This window comes from Camellia sinensis, chromosome 9 (assembly GCF_055761805.1).
Source record: "Camellia sinensis isolate YWXY chromosome 9, ASM5576180v1, whole genome shotgun sequence".
NCBI lineage: Eukaryota > Viridiplantae > Streptophyta > Magnoliopsida > Ericales > Theaceae > Camellia > Camellia sinensis.
This window is the reverse complement of record NC_138969.1, coordinates 79,950,270-79,970,772: the sequence shown is the minus strand read 5'-3', so window position 1 is coordinate 79,970,772 and position 20,503 is coordinate 79,950,270. Positions and strand designations below refer to the sequence as shown.

The 20,503-nt window shown below is 36.1% G+C and overlaps 1 protein-coding gene across 5 annotated transcripts; it reads right to left on the bottom strand.

The window, feature by feature from the left end:
* Window positions 1-12,587: 12,587 nt before the first annotated feature.
* LOC114288072 (putative MO25-like protein At5g47540) lies at window positions 12,588-19,800 on the bottom strand. 5 transcript variants are annotated; one of them, XR_014340013.1, is made up of 12 exons: window positions 19,291-19,766; window positions 18,008-18,169; window positions 17,727-17,845; window positions 16,868-16,942; window positions 16,090-16,183; window positions 15,533-15,592; window positions 14,428-14,496; window positions 13,700-13,798; window positions 13,398-13,518; window positions 13,198-13,300; window positions 13,022-13,110; window positions 12,588-12,886 (listed from the first exon to the last, which is right to left on the bottom strand). XR_014340013.1 is itself a non-coding variant. In XM_028231557.2 (12 exons), the coding sequence occupies exons 1-11, from the start codon at window positions 19,408-19,410 to the stop codon at window positions 13,034-13,036; spliced, it is 1,023 nt and encodes a 340-aa protein (XP_028087358.2). In that variant the 5' UTR covers window positions 19,411-19,800; the 3' UTR covers window positions 12,588-12,886; window positions 13,022-13,033. The 5 variants fall into 5 exon arrangements, 4 of the variants coding, with proteins under 4 accessions (XP_028087358.2, XP_082743293.1, XP_028087359.2 ...); XM_028231557.2 differs by having other exon boundaries at window positions 13,398-13,442; window positions 19,291-19,800; XM_082887167.1 differs by having other exon boundaries at window positions 13,016-13,110; window positions 13,398-13,442.
* Between the last annotated feature and the right edge of the window lie 703 nt (window positions 19,801-20,503).

Genomic DNA, 20,503 nt, shown 5'->3' with positions numbered 1-20,503 from the left:
TCATCATAGTTATGCTTTGCATCCATGTTTCATGCATCTTGATTCGGCTAAGTTTGCATTTGTGGATTTAATCAATTCCTATGTGATTATGTGCGCTACCTCATGTTCTTGAGATGATTCACATATCATATTTTAGAAGCCGAATCTTTAGTTGCATCTCATGAGTGAATTGCATTAGGATTTTGTATATAAGATCATGCATATTTTACTAACTTTGTTTTGCAGCTTGTTCGTGGGACGTCAAACATGTGAGTTTTTATGCTTTACCATCCCGTGTGTGTGTGTTTTTCTTACTATGTCTAACATTCTACCATGAGGCTAGTTGCTTATGTGATATAACTCTATGAATGCTAGTGGATGGAGGTTGTGTCGCTTAATTTGGAATGATGTTGATTTTTCATGCTTGTAAACTCAATTTATTTGGGTTGTACATCGTCAAAACTCTTTCAAAATGCATGATATCAAATTACTCCAAAATGAATGGCATAGTCTATACTTGTATGCTTCACATAGTAAATTTTAGGATTTATTAACTAATCAGAACATGAACATATAAATAAAATAAAATTCATATCATGGTTAGTAAAGGCCGATCTTTGATCGGGTGGGCGGGGGTGCTCATTATTGACCTTCCCCTCTCATACCTAAGGTTCCGAGCCAAGCATCCTTGGTTACGACGAACAGTGGCCTTGGCACGAGTTATGGGTTTCCTAATTTTCCCAAAATAAATATTAGGTGGCGACTCTGAGATCTGATGACGCAGTCCATTTTTGACAAAATTGCAATAAAATGGATTTTCAATAAAAGTTGCCAAATCTGGACTCTCATCTATGTTTCACATTGCACTCGTGAGAATAGATCAAAGAGATCTCGGGGGTCCGAACTGTTTAACGCGCGCGGGTACCCCCCAGGCATGGAAAGTGATTGCATCAACTTTGTTAGGCGATGCCACAAATGTCAAATCCATGCCAATCGCGTGAACATCCCGCCATCAAAACTCTACAACATGACTTCGCCTTGGCCTTTCTCAATCTGGGGCATAGATGTCATCGGGGCAGTCACACCGAAAGGTTCAAATGGGCATCAGTTCATCTTGGTTGCCATTGACTATTTTACCAAATGGGTTGAAGCACAGTCATATTCAGTGTTGAAAACATCACATGTGGCCAAATTTATCAAGAATAACATTATCTGCAGATACGGGGTGCCAAACGAATTAATTTCAGACAATGGTTCACATTTCAAAGGAGAAGTGGCAGTTCTACTTGAGAAGTATAACGTGGCTTTTCACAAGTTATCAACTTACAGGCCACAAACCAATGGAGCCGTTGAAGCTGCAAATAAAAACATCAAGAACATTCTGTGTAAGATGGTAGAAACTTATAAAGATTGGCCAGAGAAGTTGCCTTTTGCACTTTGGGGATACATGACATCAATCCGAACATCTACAGGGGCAACCCCTTACTCTTTGGTATATGGAATGGAGGCTGTTTTGCCGATTGAGTTGGAAGTGCCTTCATTAAGGATTATGGCTGAATGTCAGATAACAGAAGCTGATTGGCAACAGAACCGATTTGAGGAACTATTTTTGTTTGATGAGCGAAGGTTGAAGGCGTTATACCACATTCAGGGGTATCAACGTAGGATTGCCAGAGCATTCAACAAAAAGGTTAGATCCAGGAATTTGAGGGAAGGGGACTTAGTGTTGAAAGACAACCGAGCTCCTATTCACGATCCTAGGGGCAAGTTTAGACCCAATTGGACGGGTCCCTACATCATTAAATCAATCTGGTCAGGAGGAGCAGTCATTCTCATGGATTTGGATGGTTTGGAGTTTTCACAACCAATCAACATGGACAAGCTGAAGAAGTACTACCCTTGAGAGGCTCACTAGGTCGAAAACCTGAAAGGGCGACCCAGACAAAAGTTAGAGCATAAAAAAAAAAAAAAAAAAAAAAGAAAGAAAGAAAGAAAGAAGAAAGATATATATGAAAATGATGAAAAGCTCGCAAGGTTGAAAACCCGAAAGGGCGACTTTGGCAAAAGTTAGAGCACAAAAGGAGAGTGTCAATACCCGAGTGAACCTTAACCGGAACTACGTACGGCCTGATTCCGATCTTTGGGATACGTAGGCAGCTTCATCTTGAAGTTCGGCCTTAATCATTTGTCAACTCACTCATCTCGTCCATGTTTGATTGGTGTATCTTTATTCGGCTCGGCTATCCATATTTAATGGCTCGTCCCCATTTGATTCAGTTGTCCTATTTCTTCTTCAGACGAGTTCAGTCACAAGATGAATTCAAGTGTACATCTCAAGGGTTGATTTCATGTTGATCGAGTAGTGGTCATTTGCAAAAATAGATTTTGAGGACTTTTAATGAAGTTGACTGATTTTCTCAAAAATTATTCCATTTTTCAAAACTCAGACCATTCTTTGGACCAAAAAGAGAAAATTTTCAGTGCTCATAATTTGGCTTATATGATTTCAAGGTAGAAAATGGAACAAGTGTGCTAATTTACCTCTCATGTTGATTAAAATCGCTTTAGCAGAAAGGGAAAAACAAAAAAAGGAAAAGTGATGAACTAGGGGCACAGTTGAGTCAGGATTTCTGTCTTTTATCCACACTATCGAGTTCTCTTCACCTTAATCAAGCAATCACCGAAAAATGCACAGTAGTTGTCGCTGACAATCTTTTTCCATCGGGCGATCGATCGGTGTTACTCTGTTTTGCGTTCATTTTGCTCCGACAAGCGCAAAAGGGTGTGTTTTGGGATGGTTTTTGTTTCATTTTCATTTCATTAAGTTGTGTTTTGTGTTTTGGTCAGTGATAGGCTCAATATTCAGTTCAGAATTCACTAAAATGCAACCATTTTCAAGTTTAAAACAAAATGATTTTTATGTTCAGTGTTGTGCCATTCATACTATCCAGATTTGTAGAACAAACTTGTTTTATTAAATGTCAGGGATCAACCCCGATCAAAGTTGTACAAAAAGGAGTTGAAGCTATAAGTGCTCACTCCAAAAAAAAAAAAAAAAAAAAAAACAAACAAACAAACAAACAAACAAAAATAAGAAAACCAAAAAGAGAGAGAGTAGCATCTTCTCAGTTTTTCGGCAGCAACTCGGCGGAGAAGATTACAACCCGCTTCATTTGCACATAGTTTCATTGCCTAACTTTACCATCAACTGCCTCGTTTCATCTTTACTCCTTCGAAGCTTTTGAAGACTCTGCCTCAACCTTGGCAGAACTTCCAAAGGAGATTATTCCTCGCCGACCATCAAATTGGTTGTGCGAAGAAACTCCGAATCGAGTCACAGAGGTCGTCAGTCGTTTCAATTCTTTGTTCTGCTTTTTCAGCACACCAATTTCTACCCGAGCGTCTTTGTACATACGTTGGAGGAGGGAGAGTTGTGCATTTAACTGATGTACCTCACACATCCTGTTCTGCAGTCGACGGGACAAGTTGGAGACCGTTGTCACGGTCTCCACACATGACCTCAGCGTATACGAGTTTGCTTCGATGTCAGACTGTGCCGCCATGATTTGTTCAACTGACATCGCTGGAAAGTTGAAAACAGGGGAAGGAGGAGGAGCCCGTGGTTGAGTTTCAAGGGAGTCAGAATTGGTCATCTCTATCGTGGACTCGTTCAGGTCTGGAAAAAGAGTGAGAGAACCATGTGAAGAAGCCATGGCAAAGGAGAGTAATGCAAAAAAAAAAAGAGGTTGCAGAGTGGTGGCAGAGAAAGTTTGCAGGCTTTGGCTCTGCTTCTCTCTCGCAGGCCTCAACTTAAGAAGAGAGCGAAGGAGAAGACAATGAGGGAAGAAGGCTGAGATGATCATTGACAATCGGGGCACGATTGGATAGCCTGTCGGTCAGGCGCCGCGATTGTTGAAATCGTGCGCCAGACACAACGCTCGAAGAAGATGACGGAAGAGAGAGTGAGACAAAAACAGAGAGAGAGGCGGGAGAATTGTATATTTATACATATATGTATATATATATTGTATATCTATGTATTATATATATTTGTTTGAACGTTTTGGTTACAAGAGTGGCTTGGGTTCAGTGGTTTGGCTCAGTGGTTGAAGGCTGGAAGGTTGAGCCCAAGGTCAGGGGTTCGAACCCCAGAAACAAATGTTTCTTTTGTTTTGTTTTGGTCTTATGTATATATATGTCTCATATACCTATATATATATGTTTGTTTGAATATTTTGTCACAAGAGTGGCATGGCTCAGTGGTCGAGGACTCAAAGGCCAAACTTGAGATCAGAGGGTCGAACCCCCGTGTCTATGCATTTTCCATTTTTCCTTTCTTTTTTGCGTGTTTTGCATACGTGCGTTGACGTCAGCAAACGGAATATGCCTTCTCAGTAACGGTATCTTTCCGTTGATGGCTGCAAACAGAATATTCCCCGAATCTATGTATGTATATCGTGCATGCATGTCTGTGTATATTGTCGTATTTGTATGTATTTTGTCTGTACATAGTATATGTATACGGTATTTGGTTTGAGCATACAATTCCTCCTTACATTCTGTGCATCTAACGCATAATAAAGCACCTATCGCACAATTTCGATTCCATCGCACTGTCTTGTGCAATTTCAATTTAATCGCGCTATCTTGCGCATCACACCATCTTGTGCACTCCCTAGGTCTAGGAGACCTTAAATCCTCTGAAGGTGCAATTCCTTTGGTGTTTGTCGTGCCCGAACGACTTCAATGGTCTAAGAATGGTCTAGGAGACCTTAAATCCTCTAAAGGTGCAATTCCTTTGGTGTTTGTCATGCCCGAACGACATCAGATGGTCTGGTATAGCCACCTGCCTGTGATTGCAATGAGTTCCTAGGAGACCAACTGCGACGGTGGAAACTAGAGTTCGAATGGCGATGCCTAGAACGCAAAAGGTTTGGAATTTCCGAGACTAAAGTCTGGTTTAAATACCCAGGGGTGTATCCCCGGCTTGAAATCTGTATGGCAGCCCCATAGGTTGAGGTAGCGTGTATGCGCCTTAATTCTGGATATTGAACCAACCTAGTCTGTCACCCCGTTGGAGAATAGGGAAAGTTGTGAATATGATTAGGAAGAAAAGCAGCATCGGTGGCTTCTACATGTAGAGGTTACCCCTTGTTATTCTACCATACCTTTTTCCACTTGCGTGAGACGCGTTTGGATTTCGAATCCATCTTTACTCCTTTCACGTGAAACGTGTTAGGATGTGACGTTTACTTGGTTAAAACCTTCCCTCTCTTCGTATAAAATACGCTGAGATACGCCTGTTGGTTACACCATTGTCATTTTTTACTTGGTTAAAACCTTCCCCCTCTCCGTATAAAATACGGTTAGGTATGCCTGTTGGTTACACCATTGTCATTCTCATTGGTTAAAACCTTCCCTCTCTCCGTATAAAATACGTTGAGATACGCCTGTTGGTTACACCATTGTCATTTTCTCTGGTTAAAACCTTCCCTCTCTTCGTATAAAATACGTTGAGATACGCCTGTTGGTTACACCATTGTCATTTTCTACTTGGTTAGAACCTTCCCCCTCTCCGTATAAAATACGGTTAGGTACGCCTGTTGGTTACACCATTGTTGTTCTCCTTGGTTAAAACATTCCCTCTCTCCGTATAAAATACGTTGAGATACGCCTGTTGGTTACACCATTGTCATTTTCTTTGGCTAAAACCTTCCCCCTCTCCGTATAAAATACGGTTAGGTACGCCTGTTGGTTACACCATTGTCATTCTCATTGGTTAAAACCTTCCCTCTCTTCGTATAAAATACGTTGAGATACGCCTGTTAGTTACACCATTGTCATGTTCTCTAGTTAAAACCTTCCCCCTCTCCATATAAAATACGGTTAGGTACGCCTGTTGGTTACACCATTGTCATTCTCATTGGTTAAAACCTTCCCTCTCTTCGTAGAAAATATGTTGAGATACGCCTGTTGGTTACACCATTGTCATTTTCTACTTGGTTAAAACCTTCTTCCTCTCCGTATGAGATACGATTAGGTACGCTTGTTGGTTATACCGCCATTCCTCCTATCGCGTGAAACGCGTTGGGATTGCAAGTTTACTCGGTTAAAAACATCAAGTGCGTCTGGTGTTTACACCATCTTTCCTCCTTTCGCGTGAGACGCGTTAGGCTGTTGTTTCACTCGGTTAAAATTATGTTGTGACACATTTGCATGTGATTTTGTGGCACATTTAATGCAATGCACCCCCTGTTATGTTTCATATCATTTGCATGAAGCTTGCCTCTTCATTGTTGTCATCTTCATATCTTTATCATCACTCCATGGCATTGTATTGCATTGCATAATCATGAATTTTCAAACAACTGGCTTTGCAAAGCGTGTAAGTCCAACCTTCAAACTGCATTTTGAGCATGTCACTTCTATTCTGCCCCTGAACTACGCTGGTTTGATTCCTTGCAAAAGGATACGTAGGCAACCTTCGGGTTCAACCACTTGCATTGCATCTTGTTTGTTTGCCCAAGTCTTACGGCCTTGTCAAAAGGGTCGTCTTTGGGCTTTGACATTCACTCACGTCATGAAATGACTTTGAGATCTGTCAAAGAGGGGCAACTGTAGACACCCCATTTTGACCGGCCCTAAGACTCGGGCGCTTTCTTTTGATTACCCGATGATGACAATTAGAATGTGTTTCTCACAAAATTCTCAGTAAGAAAGATGGAATTTAAGTTTTAATCCCAACCTTCACCCATTTTTTTGGCCAAACTATTTTAGACCTTAAAACCCTCTTTTCAAAATATGTTTTTTTTAAATGTTTCTACGATGTCCCGAGACTTCCATTTCGATTAAAATATTGCACTTTTCAGTAAACTGAGTAAGGACAAAGTGGAAATAAATGGAAGGGAGGTGAAATTTTTGAAAAATATTTAAAAATATCTTCTTTATAGGTTTGGAGTTGAAGGAAATAGGAGGGGATGAAAGAAAGCTGGTTTAGGAAAAGGATGAGTATCAAATCATTAAGAAGGAAATGAGCAGTCTTCACTAAATTAGGCATTTCTGTTTGTACACTTGGAATTTAAATGTGAGGCTACCACTATTAGAAAGTAGACTTCTGGGGCTTCAATTTAGACCCAAGAACCACCTTAGACCAAGTCCAAATAAGGGAGATATGCCCATTTGAAGTTGAGCATAAAAGCAGATTTTGTTGATTCGACCCAAAACAACAATAGCCCATTTTTTCCTGGTTTTGGTTCGGTTGGGACAACCCATTTACCCATTTTTTGAGCCATTCAAGTGCATCCACTCATCCTCCATTATACCTAATCATCCTCCATAGTCAAAAAGATATTTTGTTTGCATCCATAAAGGAGTATCCCATGCAACCACCTTGAAAATTTGCCCTCCTATCACATTCTTGTCTCCCACCTTGTCTCCCACCTTCTTTTTGACCTTTACTCTCCCTCATTGCCTATATAGAATGATCATATTGTAAGAGAGGAGGAGGACCACGAAATTGAAGAGAAAGGAGTGAGAAAAGAGAGAAAATTTGAGTTGTTTAGCCAAAAATATTTCTATCTTCCATATACACCCCATACCTTCCATAGCTACTGAAATTCCTCATTTCCATACACCAAAACCACTCCAAAAATTCTGATGTAGCCAAAGATCAATCGCCTCGATCATAAGGAAGAATGTTTAGTGATTGAAAGTGAGAAAAACTTGAGAGTTAGTCACTTTCCATACCACAAACTCCATAAACTCCATAATTTCGAATTGAGGATTTGAGAACACACTTCCTACACTTGAGGGTGATCAAGAGGAAGTTTGAAAATCAAGAAGTTCAATCTTTCTTTGGAAGGTGAATTTTTAATCTTTCATTTTCTTATATTTTATATTTATATTCTTGCTTCTTATTTCATTGTGTTTTGTTATAATCCAAGTAGTTTGTTTATCTCATATTTATTTTCTTACTTTATATTTCATAGTGTGTTGTTATAATCCTAGTGGTTTGTTTCGCTCATAATTATTTATTTATTTATTTTTATTCGCATACTTTAATTTCATATTAGTTTTGTTGTAATCTTGCATGTTTTACCTCATATTTATTTTTTTTTCGTGTATTAGTCTCATATTAGTTCTGTTATAATCTTGCATGTTCTATCTTATATTTGTTTTATTGCTTTAGGTTTATATTGTGAGTTTGCACTTTTTTTTTATTTTTCTTTTCTTTTTTAATCTAACCGGTAGTGGTTAGTTGAGCCACCTACATATTTTTTTGTTTGTTCCTTTTCTTGGTTTTGCAACAAGACAGGTTTTGCTTGGCCTAGTTCGCCGGCCGGCCTATTTGGCCGGTCGGTTAGCTTCTTCCGAACAAGATGGCGTAATCTCCCAATATTGACCAATTTCCGCCGGCGGTTCTAAAGAACATGAAGCTTTTATTTTATTTATTTATTTTATTTTGAGTGTATTGTGAGGTTTTTATTTTGTTGTAATATTCTCCTCATCCCTCTCTAATTTGGTTTGTAATTATTCTTTAAATGTTGTAATAATTCCCCGCCCCTCTTCTTTCTATCCCGTTCTTTTACTCGCTTTCTTTATTTGTACATAAACATCATATTTATTTTTCATCATAGTTATGCTTTGCATCCATGTTTCATGCATCTTGATTCGGCTAAGTTTGCATTTGTGGATTTAATCAATTCCTATGTGATTATGTGCGCTACCTCATGTTCTTGAGATGATTCACATATCATATTTTAGAAGCCGAATCTTTAGTTGCATCTCATGAGTGAATTGCATTAGGATTTTGTATATAAGATCATGCATATTTTACTAACTTTGTTTTGCAGCTTGTTCGTGGGACGTCAAACATGTGAGTTTTTATGCTTTAGCATCCCGTGTGTGTGTGTTTTTCTTACTATGTCTAACATTCTACCATGAGGCTAGTTGCTTATGTGATATAACTCTATGAATGCCAGTTGATGGAGGTTGTGTCGCTTAATTTGGAATGATGTTGATTTTTCAAGCTTGTAAACTCAATTTATTTGGGTTGTACATCGTCAAAACTCTTTCAAAATGCATGATATCAAATTACTCCAAAATGAATGGCATAGTCTATACTTGTATGCTTCACATAGTAAATTTTAGGATTTATTAACTAATCAGAACATGAACATATAAATAAAATAAAATTCATATCATGGTTAGTAAAGGCCGATCTTTGATCGGGTGGGCGGGGGTGCTCATTATTGACCTTCCCCTCTCATACCTAAGGTTCCGAGCCAAGCATCCTTGGTTACGACGAACAGTGGCCTTGGCACGAGTTATGGGTTTCCTAATTTTCCCAAAATAAATATTAGGTGGCGACTCTGAGATCTGATGACGCAGTCCATTTTTGACAAAATTGCAATAAAATGGATTTTCAATAAAAGTTGCCAAATCTGGACTCTCATCTATGTTTCACATTGCACTCGTGAGAATAGATCAAAGAGATCTCGGGGGTCCGAACTGTTTAACGCGCGCGGGTACCCCCCAGGCATGTTACACAAAGCAAAGTAACTTATTGTATTTTTTTTTTTTTAAAATAAAGAAATAAAGGCTGACAATAAAGCCAAGTAAAATAATAAGGCAAAACAAATGTTTTACCGTGATGAATCACGCTTAAGTTAATTATATCTTCAGCATAATTAATTTTAAAATTTTGAGGCATGACAGCATAAATGCAAAAAAATATGAGATTTTTTTTAAGGCCCCTTGAATTAAGATTTTATAGCATAAATGACATCTAATATTTTCATAATGTCTAAAGTCCCTCAAGTTGATCCAGAAAAAATTGGTCCACAGAAAATTAGTCCAGAGAAAATTGGTCCAGAGAAAATTACTCCAGAGAAAATTCATGTCACAGAGAAAATTGGTCCAGGGAAATTTTAAAAATTTCTTCAGACAATGTAGCAACCCTTTCTTCAAGCAACCTTTACTCTTGTTGGAAATCCAGAGAAAGTTGAAAAAGAAGGGGTTGCCAAATTTCTGAAATAGATAACTAATCAAAACATAAATATAGTTGGGTCATAAACAGAATACTCACTCATTTACATCAGGCAAGTTAAGAAGGAAAGAGAAGAGCTTCTCAAATACCACCAGAAGCACCATTTCAATTAGCAAAGGCTCCTTCTGTTGTGTCTTGGAGAGACTTGGAGAGACTCGCTTCACTTTTTGTTCCTTCTCCAGCCTCGGTAGATGGATATGTTGATGAGCTGTGCTTTTTTAGCAAGGCAGCAGTAAATCCAGCTGCCCAGACCTACAATTACAAAGGTTGTGTTCTTAAGAAATGAGTAAAAATGAAAAGCCAACAACATCCAGCATGTTTTATTATCAACAAAGGGAGCAATAAACTGAAACTCTAAAATCAGAGTGTATAAAAATGTAAAATCAATTCATGCTTGAAACCGGTTACCATAAAGTTTAACAATGTTTAAATTCAATGCAAATGTACAAAGATCTTTGTGGATTATTGACAAAATGAAATTCCTACCCTCTAGGTAAATACTATCAACAAGGCATGATTGTGAAGTGCGTAACATCATAACAGAAAATGAAACAAGAACAAGAACAACACAAGAACAGAAAATGAAACAAGAAGAAGAACAAAATGGTAAAGTGTGCTCTCTACAAAAGGTCAAACAAGGAACAAAACGATTATGCACATTTAGAATCATAAACACTTGTGTTCGATATTTTTTTTTTAAACTTTAATTTAATGATTTTCGGTTTATATTGACATTAGTACCAAAAGTGTACACCATTTGTGCCCTTTGTGTGAATGAATTAGTAAACCTCATACATGTTTAATCCAAACCAGAGAATTTCTTTGGATCAACCCAGAGAAATTTCAGTTCAAACCATAGAATTTCTCTGAACCAATCCAGAGAAAATTCAGCTTAAACCCGAGAATTTCTCTGGACCAACCTAGAGAAATTTCAGTTCAAACAAGAAAATTTCTCTTCACCAATCCAAAGAAATTTCAGTTGAAAGCAAAGAGAGAAGATCATTTCATTGAGTGAATAAGCAACAATAACAACCTATATATATATATATATATATATATTACAGAAACCACATCAACTATCTTCATCTTCAATGCCATAGCAAAAATGGGTATTCCAAAGAAGCTCATAATCTGCCTTTTCCTGGCAATAAAAATGGCAATCCAAACCACCACAGCTCTCATGTCCTACATATGAACCTCCCTCTGGGACCTAATGCTCCCACCAGATGATCCATTTCGCATCCTTGAACAAACCCCTCTCTCTTCCAAATCAATCGAACCCCTAGCTCTCGCTTGCTACGGTTGGAAAGAAACCCCCACATCCCACGTGATCACGCTCGACATTCCGGGGCTAACAAAGGAAGATATCAAAATCGAGGTGGAGGAGAACAGGGTGTTGAGGATCGGAGGAGAGAGGAAGGAAGAGAAGGAGATTGAGAGGGAGAGGTGGCACAAGTTTGAGAGTAAGAGTCAAATTTCTCTGATACATGTTTAGGGACTTTTTAGACATCAAAAAATAATTTTGTGAATCTCTTCCATTACGAAAAGTAGGAGAGGGACCCTAGACTAGTTTTTCCAAAAAATAAAATAGACAAAAGTGACCCTAAATTAACTCAGAATCACAAACGCTGACATACTTGAGTATCTTAGAACGAATATTATAAGCCAAATTCAAGGCTAGGGAAATGACATATTACTCATTAATATGAAAAAGATAGGAAGCATGAAGAAAAGTCCAATAAAAAATATTGTTCTGCAGATTCAAATTTAATATAATGTGAATGAATTTAATCAGCACACTTAGGCCTCGTTTGGCAAGTATCCCTTTTAACTAAAAAGTCAAAAAATTACTAAAAAAATAAAAAAGCCAACAATCCATACTAAAAAGTCAAAAATTTCATTTTCTCTCTACTTTTTGCACATCTTTTCGTAAAAAACTAAAAAATACATCACATTTTAACCAAAAAATCAAAAAATTACTAAAATAACTTATTCCCATTGGTGAATTAATATTGGGGTCACCTCGTCCAAAAATGGCAAACACCAAGTGTAAAATTGCAATATGGTAATGACATGGGCATCGCGGAAATGATTAAGGCATCAAAGCATACACTAGAACATTTGTTTTGCTACCAGACTTTGGCAAATTTGGAGCGACAAGAACAAAAAGAATTTTGAAAATTTAGGCTAAAACCTAATATTATGAAATTCGCGAGGCCTTCCAATTCCCACCAAATACTGATCACATAACAATTAAACTAATTAAATCGATGGTTTCCTCTGTAAGTACAAATTAAACACCGATGGATGTTCTAAAGGAAACGCTGCATATGGTGGCCTCTTTCAAGATGATAGAGGGATGCAGGTCCATGTTTATTCAGGCAAGCTCAACAAGTGAGAATCCATTTCAAATCAAACACAGTTCCTATTGAATCAGAAATTTTGTGAATACAAAAAAAAATCATCTCCTGTGAATTTTTTTTTTTTTTTCCCCTTTCTTTTTCCCTCTTAAATTCCTTTTCTCTAAGCTGTAAATAGCGTTCCAAGTAAAATTTCTCCATTTAGAAAACACAAAATTATAAAAATAATTAAAAATTAAAAAATATGACAAATAACTAATTCTTGATGCCTTTGAGCTTTAGGCGAAGAATGTACCCAGATTTTCCAAGCACATTAATAAATTGCTACCAAAGAAGAAATTAATATACATCATCAAATTATTTAATAAGATTGCTGAATCAATCAACTTGGCACCAACTTGGCACCAGTTATGCGCCGCATTACAATGGCACCAACTCTTCATCATCATCATCATCTATTTCTTGTCATCGTCTTTCTTCATTAGCTTGGTAACAGATGCTATATAAACAGCAACAAACAAAATGAAAATAAAAGATCTAAAATAATAATAATAATAATAAGGGGCTTTTCTAAAGATACAATAGTATGGTCCTGACAAGGAATATTGAAAAGATTTAATGAGGTTACTCGTACAACAGAGCTGATTCATGGTTGATCCCAGGGTTCAAGGGCCAGAATTTCTCTGATAACCTGAGCTTTATCTGCTTCAAACTGTTCATCCTCTGCACCAACAGACTAAAATTGAGAAACACTAACAAGACTGCTAATACAAACGAATGATTACTCCATATGTGAATTTCATTACTAACCTTTATCTGTCTTGAAATCTGCAAATAGACGAAGAAGCTTTGTTTTATTGGCAAGAAGTATGCTAATAATATCCGCGGGCTTATGTTGATTAGCCACAAATAACTGGAACATTTTATCTTAGAATTAACGACGGCCAACACCACTTTTGACAAATTAAAAATTCCAGCTGTAGAAGCCAATGTTAATTTATACAGCGTACCTTAAAAACATGAAATGCTTCTATTTGGATGCTCTTACTTGACTCCTGGAACCAAAACAGGAGCCAGTTTTAATTTCATATAATTCCAAAATGCTTCTATTTGGATGCTCTTACTCAACTCCTTGAACCCAAAAACACAAAAAATAAAAATTATGAACTGGAAACCAAATAGAAGCATGTCGCCAAACAAAAATCAATGTCTTTCTTTTCTTTTCATTTCCTTTTTTTATTCTTCCTAACTGAGGCTGTTCAGGGGGAAGAGCATCAGACAAAGCACCAAGCAATCAGGAAGACCATCTTACTCTGAGGAGATTCATAAGAATTCTCAAGTTATCCCTTGAGCTCACATAACGTGTCATCACAGCACAATTTGAACGATCCAGCAACATGTCTCCCAAGAGCTGTAACAGTAAAAGGGGCTTCCTTAGTTACAATCAAAGATACTTCTGTTAACATATGATGCCACATGCTTTAAGAGTAATGAAGATTGTGAAACTGAAAAAATATCAGGATAATATGAGACGCATCAATCTAGTAGTATTAATCCCAATAAAGAAATAGAATTTTCAGTTTTGTGAAGCAATAAAACTATGGCCTTGTCAACACATTCCACAAACATGCCCCTCACGAATCCTCTCAGAACCAGCACTCAGGTGATGTTAAAGCGAAAGAAAGAAAAAAAGGAGACGAAAGAGCCAATAATCTGACAATAGGATGTCCCTCAGTGATATGTACATATAAACTTTCATATAGTTATCCTTGATTCGGTAAACAAAATTAACAAGTATATGAAAGCTATCAAGTAAACACATGTTTTATTGCAATATGCCGTATTATGCAAAATATGAGATGAATGAGGAGCCAAAACCCTACATTTGTACTCACAACAAAAAGACAAAGGAGAAGAGGTTTCATTTTCATATTAATAAAACTATACATATCTTTCATGAAGAGTACAAATTCTAGAGACAAAATAGCATTACCTAGGATCTCAGGTGTCAAAATTTCAAATTTATTATATTCGTCCTACCTTGATAGCTTGTCGCCTGGTAATGTAGTTGGTAGATTCCAGTAGTTTTGAGTTATACTCTGCAAAAAACTAAAACCACAAATGTTCCAGAGAAATCAAATTATGGTTAACCAGAAGCCAAATAAAACAACAACAATAACAATGATGATCGACACTAAGTTGATAAACAAATAACCACATGCAAAAATAGATAGGTGTGTATATCATACCAAATGTAGATTCATACAAGTGGCATGCAAGAGATACTTATACATGTTAGCTTAAACCTCATCAAAAAGAACTCACAACTCCATTCATATTTATTCTCAAGCACATATCAGTGCTTCAAGCAGGTACCAGAAGGTTCTGTAAGTATAAAAAAAGCATGTCATACTAAATGGCTGTTCAGAGCATGATATTAGCAATTGAACAGGATTTCACAAAAGAAGGTTTGTTTGCAGACGCTGCAAGAGGAGACCAATTTATGAAGACATCAACACAGACAACACAATATAATTTATCAACTACCACCACCATCCCCAATCCCCAACCCTACCAAAAAATGCAAAATGAAAATGAAAAAATAAAATAAACAAAAGTAAACTTTGGGTCCCAATCAAGTGGAGTTGACTACGTGAATCTTTTTTTGCCATTTTGCTCAACTAAGCGCTATATGCTAGTTAAATTAAATAAATTCATATCATCTTTTGCTACCACATTTCCTGTCAGGACAAGTCTTCCTCTCCTATCACTTTTCCTTACCATTGAATTACTAATTTTGGTTGTACAAGAGCAAACCATGTTAGTCTTCTCTTTCTCAACTTAAATTCAATATATGCTTCTCCTACCATTTCATGAATATATTCATTTTATATATGTATATATATAATTAACCACACATCCATCAAAGTATCCTCATTGCAGTTACACTAGTTTTTATAAACCTGTTGTTTTTTAGTTCTCTGTCATTCTCCCTCAAATCATTGCTGCCTTTGTTCTAATTTAAAATATAAAATAAAATAAAATTTGAACAAACAAACCAACTAACCAACCAACCAAAAAACCTACATTTTAGATGCTTCCAATAAGTCTTTATACATATAAAAATATTCAATTCATCACTTACCCAGTCATAGTTTTTAGAAAGAAATTCAGCTACAGTTGATTTATGCCTTGTCAAGAGTTCCTGCAATAAAATGTCCCAACTGAGTCAAAACACATAATAACAAAACAGCAGACAATTGCCATTTTTAATCCCTACAACATATTCACTCAACTATTATAAGAGAACCCTTATATTGAGGCCTTCCACGCTATATTGCCCCTTGTATAGGTAGAGATGATACATACAGTGTCAAGGAAAATACAAAATTTACTTAACAGTGATATGATACATTTCTGATAGAGAGAGGAACCTCGGTTCAACCAGCAGATTGATAGAAATCATGGAACCTAGAAAACCACATGTTGCGATAATGCACTTATTATTTTAAAGAAATGGATCACAGCATCAGGCAGCTCTAAGCAGGGAAACATATTCAGCACAGGCAAGAACCAAATTGGCTGGTTTTTTGAACAAAGAGGGATTAGGGAGCATGAGAGTGTGTGCATGTGCATATGAGAGAGAGAGAGAGAGAGAGAGAGAGAGAGAATTGATCACTAGTTTTGTCAACCGTAATCAACCTTGAAAGTCGCAGAAGCATCCGCAGCAATATCAAAATTTGGAAGTTGTATATAATCAAAAAACTTCTTCACATTTTCTGATTCCAGAACATATCTGTCAAACAAGACCAGAGAAATTAAAAGACTAACACAATTGACAACATGCGAAGTAATGCCACATCAAATAACAGTTCAATTTTTCCTTTTTTGATACACAGAAGTTCCTAATGAACATTTTAATTGGGCCAAATGTACGTAAAAAAAATAAAAAATAAAAAAATTCATGGATCAATCTGTTGGACAAAGTTTTAGACAAAAGCCACTATAACTTATATAACCTTAAGCCATTTAACTTTGTACTAAATTAAGAGATATGGTTGTTTTTAATTAAGTTGGTTAATATTGTCCAAATATAAAAGAGGAGCATAAGCATAATCACAAGGAATTGACATACATACCAGCAGTAAAAGCAATCAACTATATGTCTGAACATACATAGTTTACAAACAATGAGTTATGAATATGAGTGCCTCATACAGGAACAGTGAAAATAATAGAGGAAATATGCATCATTTATTAAGTTGAAAATTTACAGAATTGAGAAGCATAGTTTAGTAAGAATATTATCATATACATGATAATCTCTTCATAGAAAAAACAGGTAATTTAATTCACCCTTCAGAACAATTATGAAAGAAAGTATATTCAAGATCAAGACCCACAAATTTATTTATAATATTTGAGCACAAATTTAGTCAAATAAAAAATTGAACAGAAAAACCTGGTTGACGTGGCTCACCTTGCAACGCTCTGATGACGTATGCACTCCCTCAACATTGTACCATAATGTAAAGCCATGTCTGTGTTCTCATAACTAAATGAACCAGTAATAGAGCATTAGAATAGTTGATCAACAGGAAATGTAGAATAACGAATGTAGTCAAAACTCCAAACAACCCTCTTTATCTATTCTTGCCCCCAAACAAAAAACAAGTCTATCTACATAGAGATGCTTCCAAACTGTGTCCCAACCATTTAAATATCACGAGGCATATATACTACAGAAATGTGCCATTACAAAAAAAGAAAAAAAAAAAAAAATTCTCATTAGTATTCCCAAAATTTCTTTTTTATTGAATCTGATTATTCAAATATTATCAGGAAAATGGTCCATTTAGGATCTCCAAAAGTAGTCTGCAACAAGATAATTGTATCTGGTTGATAATAAATTAAGACCTCGTTTGGGAACAGGCTAATTTAGTAACTTTTTGGTTATTTGGCTAAAATAAGAGCTAAAAAAAACTAGTATGTTTGGGATGACTTTTTGACTTTTTACGAAAAGATATGCAAAAAGTAGGGAGAAAAGAGAATCTTTGACTTTTTGGTATGAGTTGTTGGCTTTATGGTTTTTTTAGTGATTTTTTGACTTTTTGGCTAAACGGGTCGCTTCCCAAACGAGGCCTAAGTCACTCTCATTTCAAACGAATCAAATTCTGTCTTCCCATATAGAAATCCCAATGCAGTGAGGAAAATCAAAGCCACAAATGACAAATAAAATATTACAAATAACAACAATGTAGAATAAGTTAACCTGCAAATTAATCAATATATAGAATGATAAAGACAGTTTATCATATTCTCTACTTGTAGCAGCTTACCCTAACACCAAAATATCCATTAGATCTATGTTTGCTTCTAAGTAATCACAAGCAATCAGCCGAAACTGAACTTGTTGCCTTTGTAAATTTGCAACAACTTGAGTGGCATCTTTACGGGCCTGCAAAAGTTGACCGCTGCCATGATAAATAAGATGAAGGAAAAAGGTAGAATGGATGTAGTACAAGGAATAGGAGAAAAACACACATTGCCAAATCCGACAGGTTAATTGATTATACCATCAAAATTTATAATACTCAATAAGAAAATGAGTTCATCCTACCTCTAAGTTCAATTTTGGAAGACACAAAATTAATAGACGCAGTGTGTTCTCTCTAAAGAACTCCTGGGTCAATTGTGCACAAGCTTCGGATACTGGTTCAGCTTCATCATTTCCATAAAGAATTGACTTTAGCTCCCGAATAAGCTTATTTAACTCCAACATCTGAAGATGGTGCAGGGAGGGACCAAAAAAAGAAAACAGAAATTAATACATAACAAATCAATAATAGGCTAAGGTCGCCAACTAACTCCAACAAACCCCACATAAGTAACGGTGCATAAGCAAGGAAACTAAGAAACACGTGTCATGAACAACACTGACACAACACGATACTCGTTGGATACTTCCCAACGCTCAGACATGTATAAAACATATTACAAATTTGAATAAAATAACTTAGAATCTAATGAAAAAAAATTACAAATTTATACATGTTCTCCTTCTTCATACATTAAAAATTATTGTTTTTTTATTTAAATATTCAATTTCATATGTATGACATAATAAATATATAAAATTATATATTTTACACGTGTTCCCTACGCGTCGTTCTACATATTTTGAAAACTTGCATGTCTGTGTCATATCTATGCTTGTTAGCAACCATATTTCTCAAATCCACAAATATACATAATCATCCATACCTCAATACAACTCAAATGACAAAAATATTCTTCACAAATTACGAAGTAATTTAAAATCCACTCAACATCTATATTTGGCTTACAATGATAATAGACTAAATTGACTGCGATGCAAACATCTTCTAAAAACATGTTTCAAAGTGAATAGTTTTTCCTCTTCTAGTATTAAAATAGTATAAAATCTGTAGTATATATCATATAATAAAAAAACTAAAACCCATTACCATCCTTCGCTTTAAAACGTCAACACATGTAATATCCGGGGGCTAATCTCGCTGTCCCCATCACAAAGTTGTCATTTGGCCTTACGGACACAAAAAAGTGCAAACCAATCTAAGCAAATACTAAATAGCCAATTAAATACTAGAATTCGCACAAATGACGATCATTCTCCAATTGAATAAAAAAAAAATTGAAAAAACAATGCAAAACTTGGAAATAAATTAAAATTACGCAGTTCTGACAAGGACACTCATTTCGCGCCGTTAGTTTGTAATCAGTAATTCATTATTTCCAGAATTGCTTGTTCATTTCAACATAACTTTGTAAACAAATTCTAAAAAAAATATCAAATTTTGATCATAAATTAACCAAAAAAACATATATTGATCAGAAACGCATGTAAAACACAATTGATACCTTCTCTTCGCGCTTGGTTTCTCGAGAGTCAGGATTTTGATCGACATAGATGAGAAGATCACGGGTGAGACGGACCAGATCAACCGGCGTCTTAGGCTTGGACTTGAAGAGACCCTTCATCTTCCTCTTGCCCCCAAAACCTTTCTCTGGTAGCTCCGGCGCCGGCGACGATAGCTCCGAACCACCACCGGCACCAGAGCTTGTTGTGTTCGGCACGATGACAAACAGATTCCTATGATTGGGTTTGACTCTCTCTCTTAATCTCTCTCATTCTCTCTCTACAAACCCACATGCTATATGCTATGCTATGCTATTGTTAGAAAAAATATGAAAATGAGAGAATCAAATAACCCCCCCCCCCTCTCTCTCTCTCTCTCTCTCTCTCTCTCTCCCCCACACACATACACGTCACATGTAAATTCAGGTGCTGCTTCATTTCTGGGAAATAATTTTGTGATTTCATAATTGAGAAAATTGGTAAAAAAATTCGATTTCAAGAGAGGGCATGGTGTGAAGTTCGTTGGGTTTGTTGAAATTTTTATTCTATTTTATCTGTTAAAATCACTTTTTTTATCTGTTCAAAATTCATCTCTCTCTCTTCATTAGGGTGCTCGTGGTTCGGTTTCGGTGGGAAAACTTTCAATCCGCTATCTGTCCACCGGATTGACGGATTAAAAAAAATCAATCCAAACTCGTTTGCCAGATTGGTTGATTAGCATATGGATGCGAATCGATTTGACAATTTAAATTTTTATAAATTTTGAACATAATATAATAACTTGTTAATATTTTTTTGAATAACAATCCAACTTAACATAACCAAAAGATTATCAAGTAAATTGTCAAATACCAATGATAAATACATATAAGAAAATCAAGCATTATCAAAACTATTTCATTATTTTTTTTTTTTGGTCAATTCAAAAACTATTTAATTTGATTTTTTTTTTAAATGACAAAATTAAGTCTTATGTTTTTCACACAAAAATATTAAATATCAACACTTGTCATTTGATAAAAGGATTTCCAAATTGAAAATACAACAAAATATCTAAACTCTTTTTTAATTGAAAATACAAACAGAATATCTAAATAAATTGAAAACACAAAGTTTTACAAATTGCTAGGGGTGCTCGCAATTTGGCAGTTCGGTTACGGCCAAAAGAATCTCGAATTCGCCATCTGCCCAAAATTAGACGGATTGAAAAAAATC

Bases quoted from the DNA above. Each gene is read 5' to 3' on its own strand.
- LOC114288072 (XM_028231557.2), bottom strand. From the start codon at position 19,410: ATGAAGGGTCTCTTCAAGTCCAAGCCTAAGACGCCGGTTGATCTGGTC. The intron at 16,184-16,867 runs GTGAGCCACGTC...CTTGTTTGACAG, and splicing joins CGTCATCAGAGCGTTGCAAG to ATATGTTCTGGAATCAGAAA. The intron at 13,799-14,427 runs GTAGGACGAATA...TTACTGTTACAG, and splicing joins CCAGGCGACAAGCTATCAAG to CTCTTGGGAGACATGTTGCT.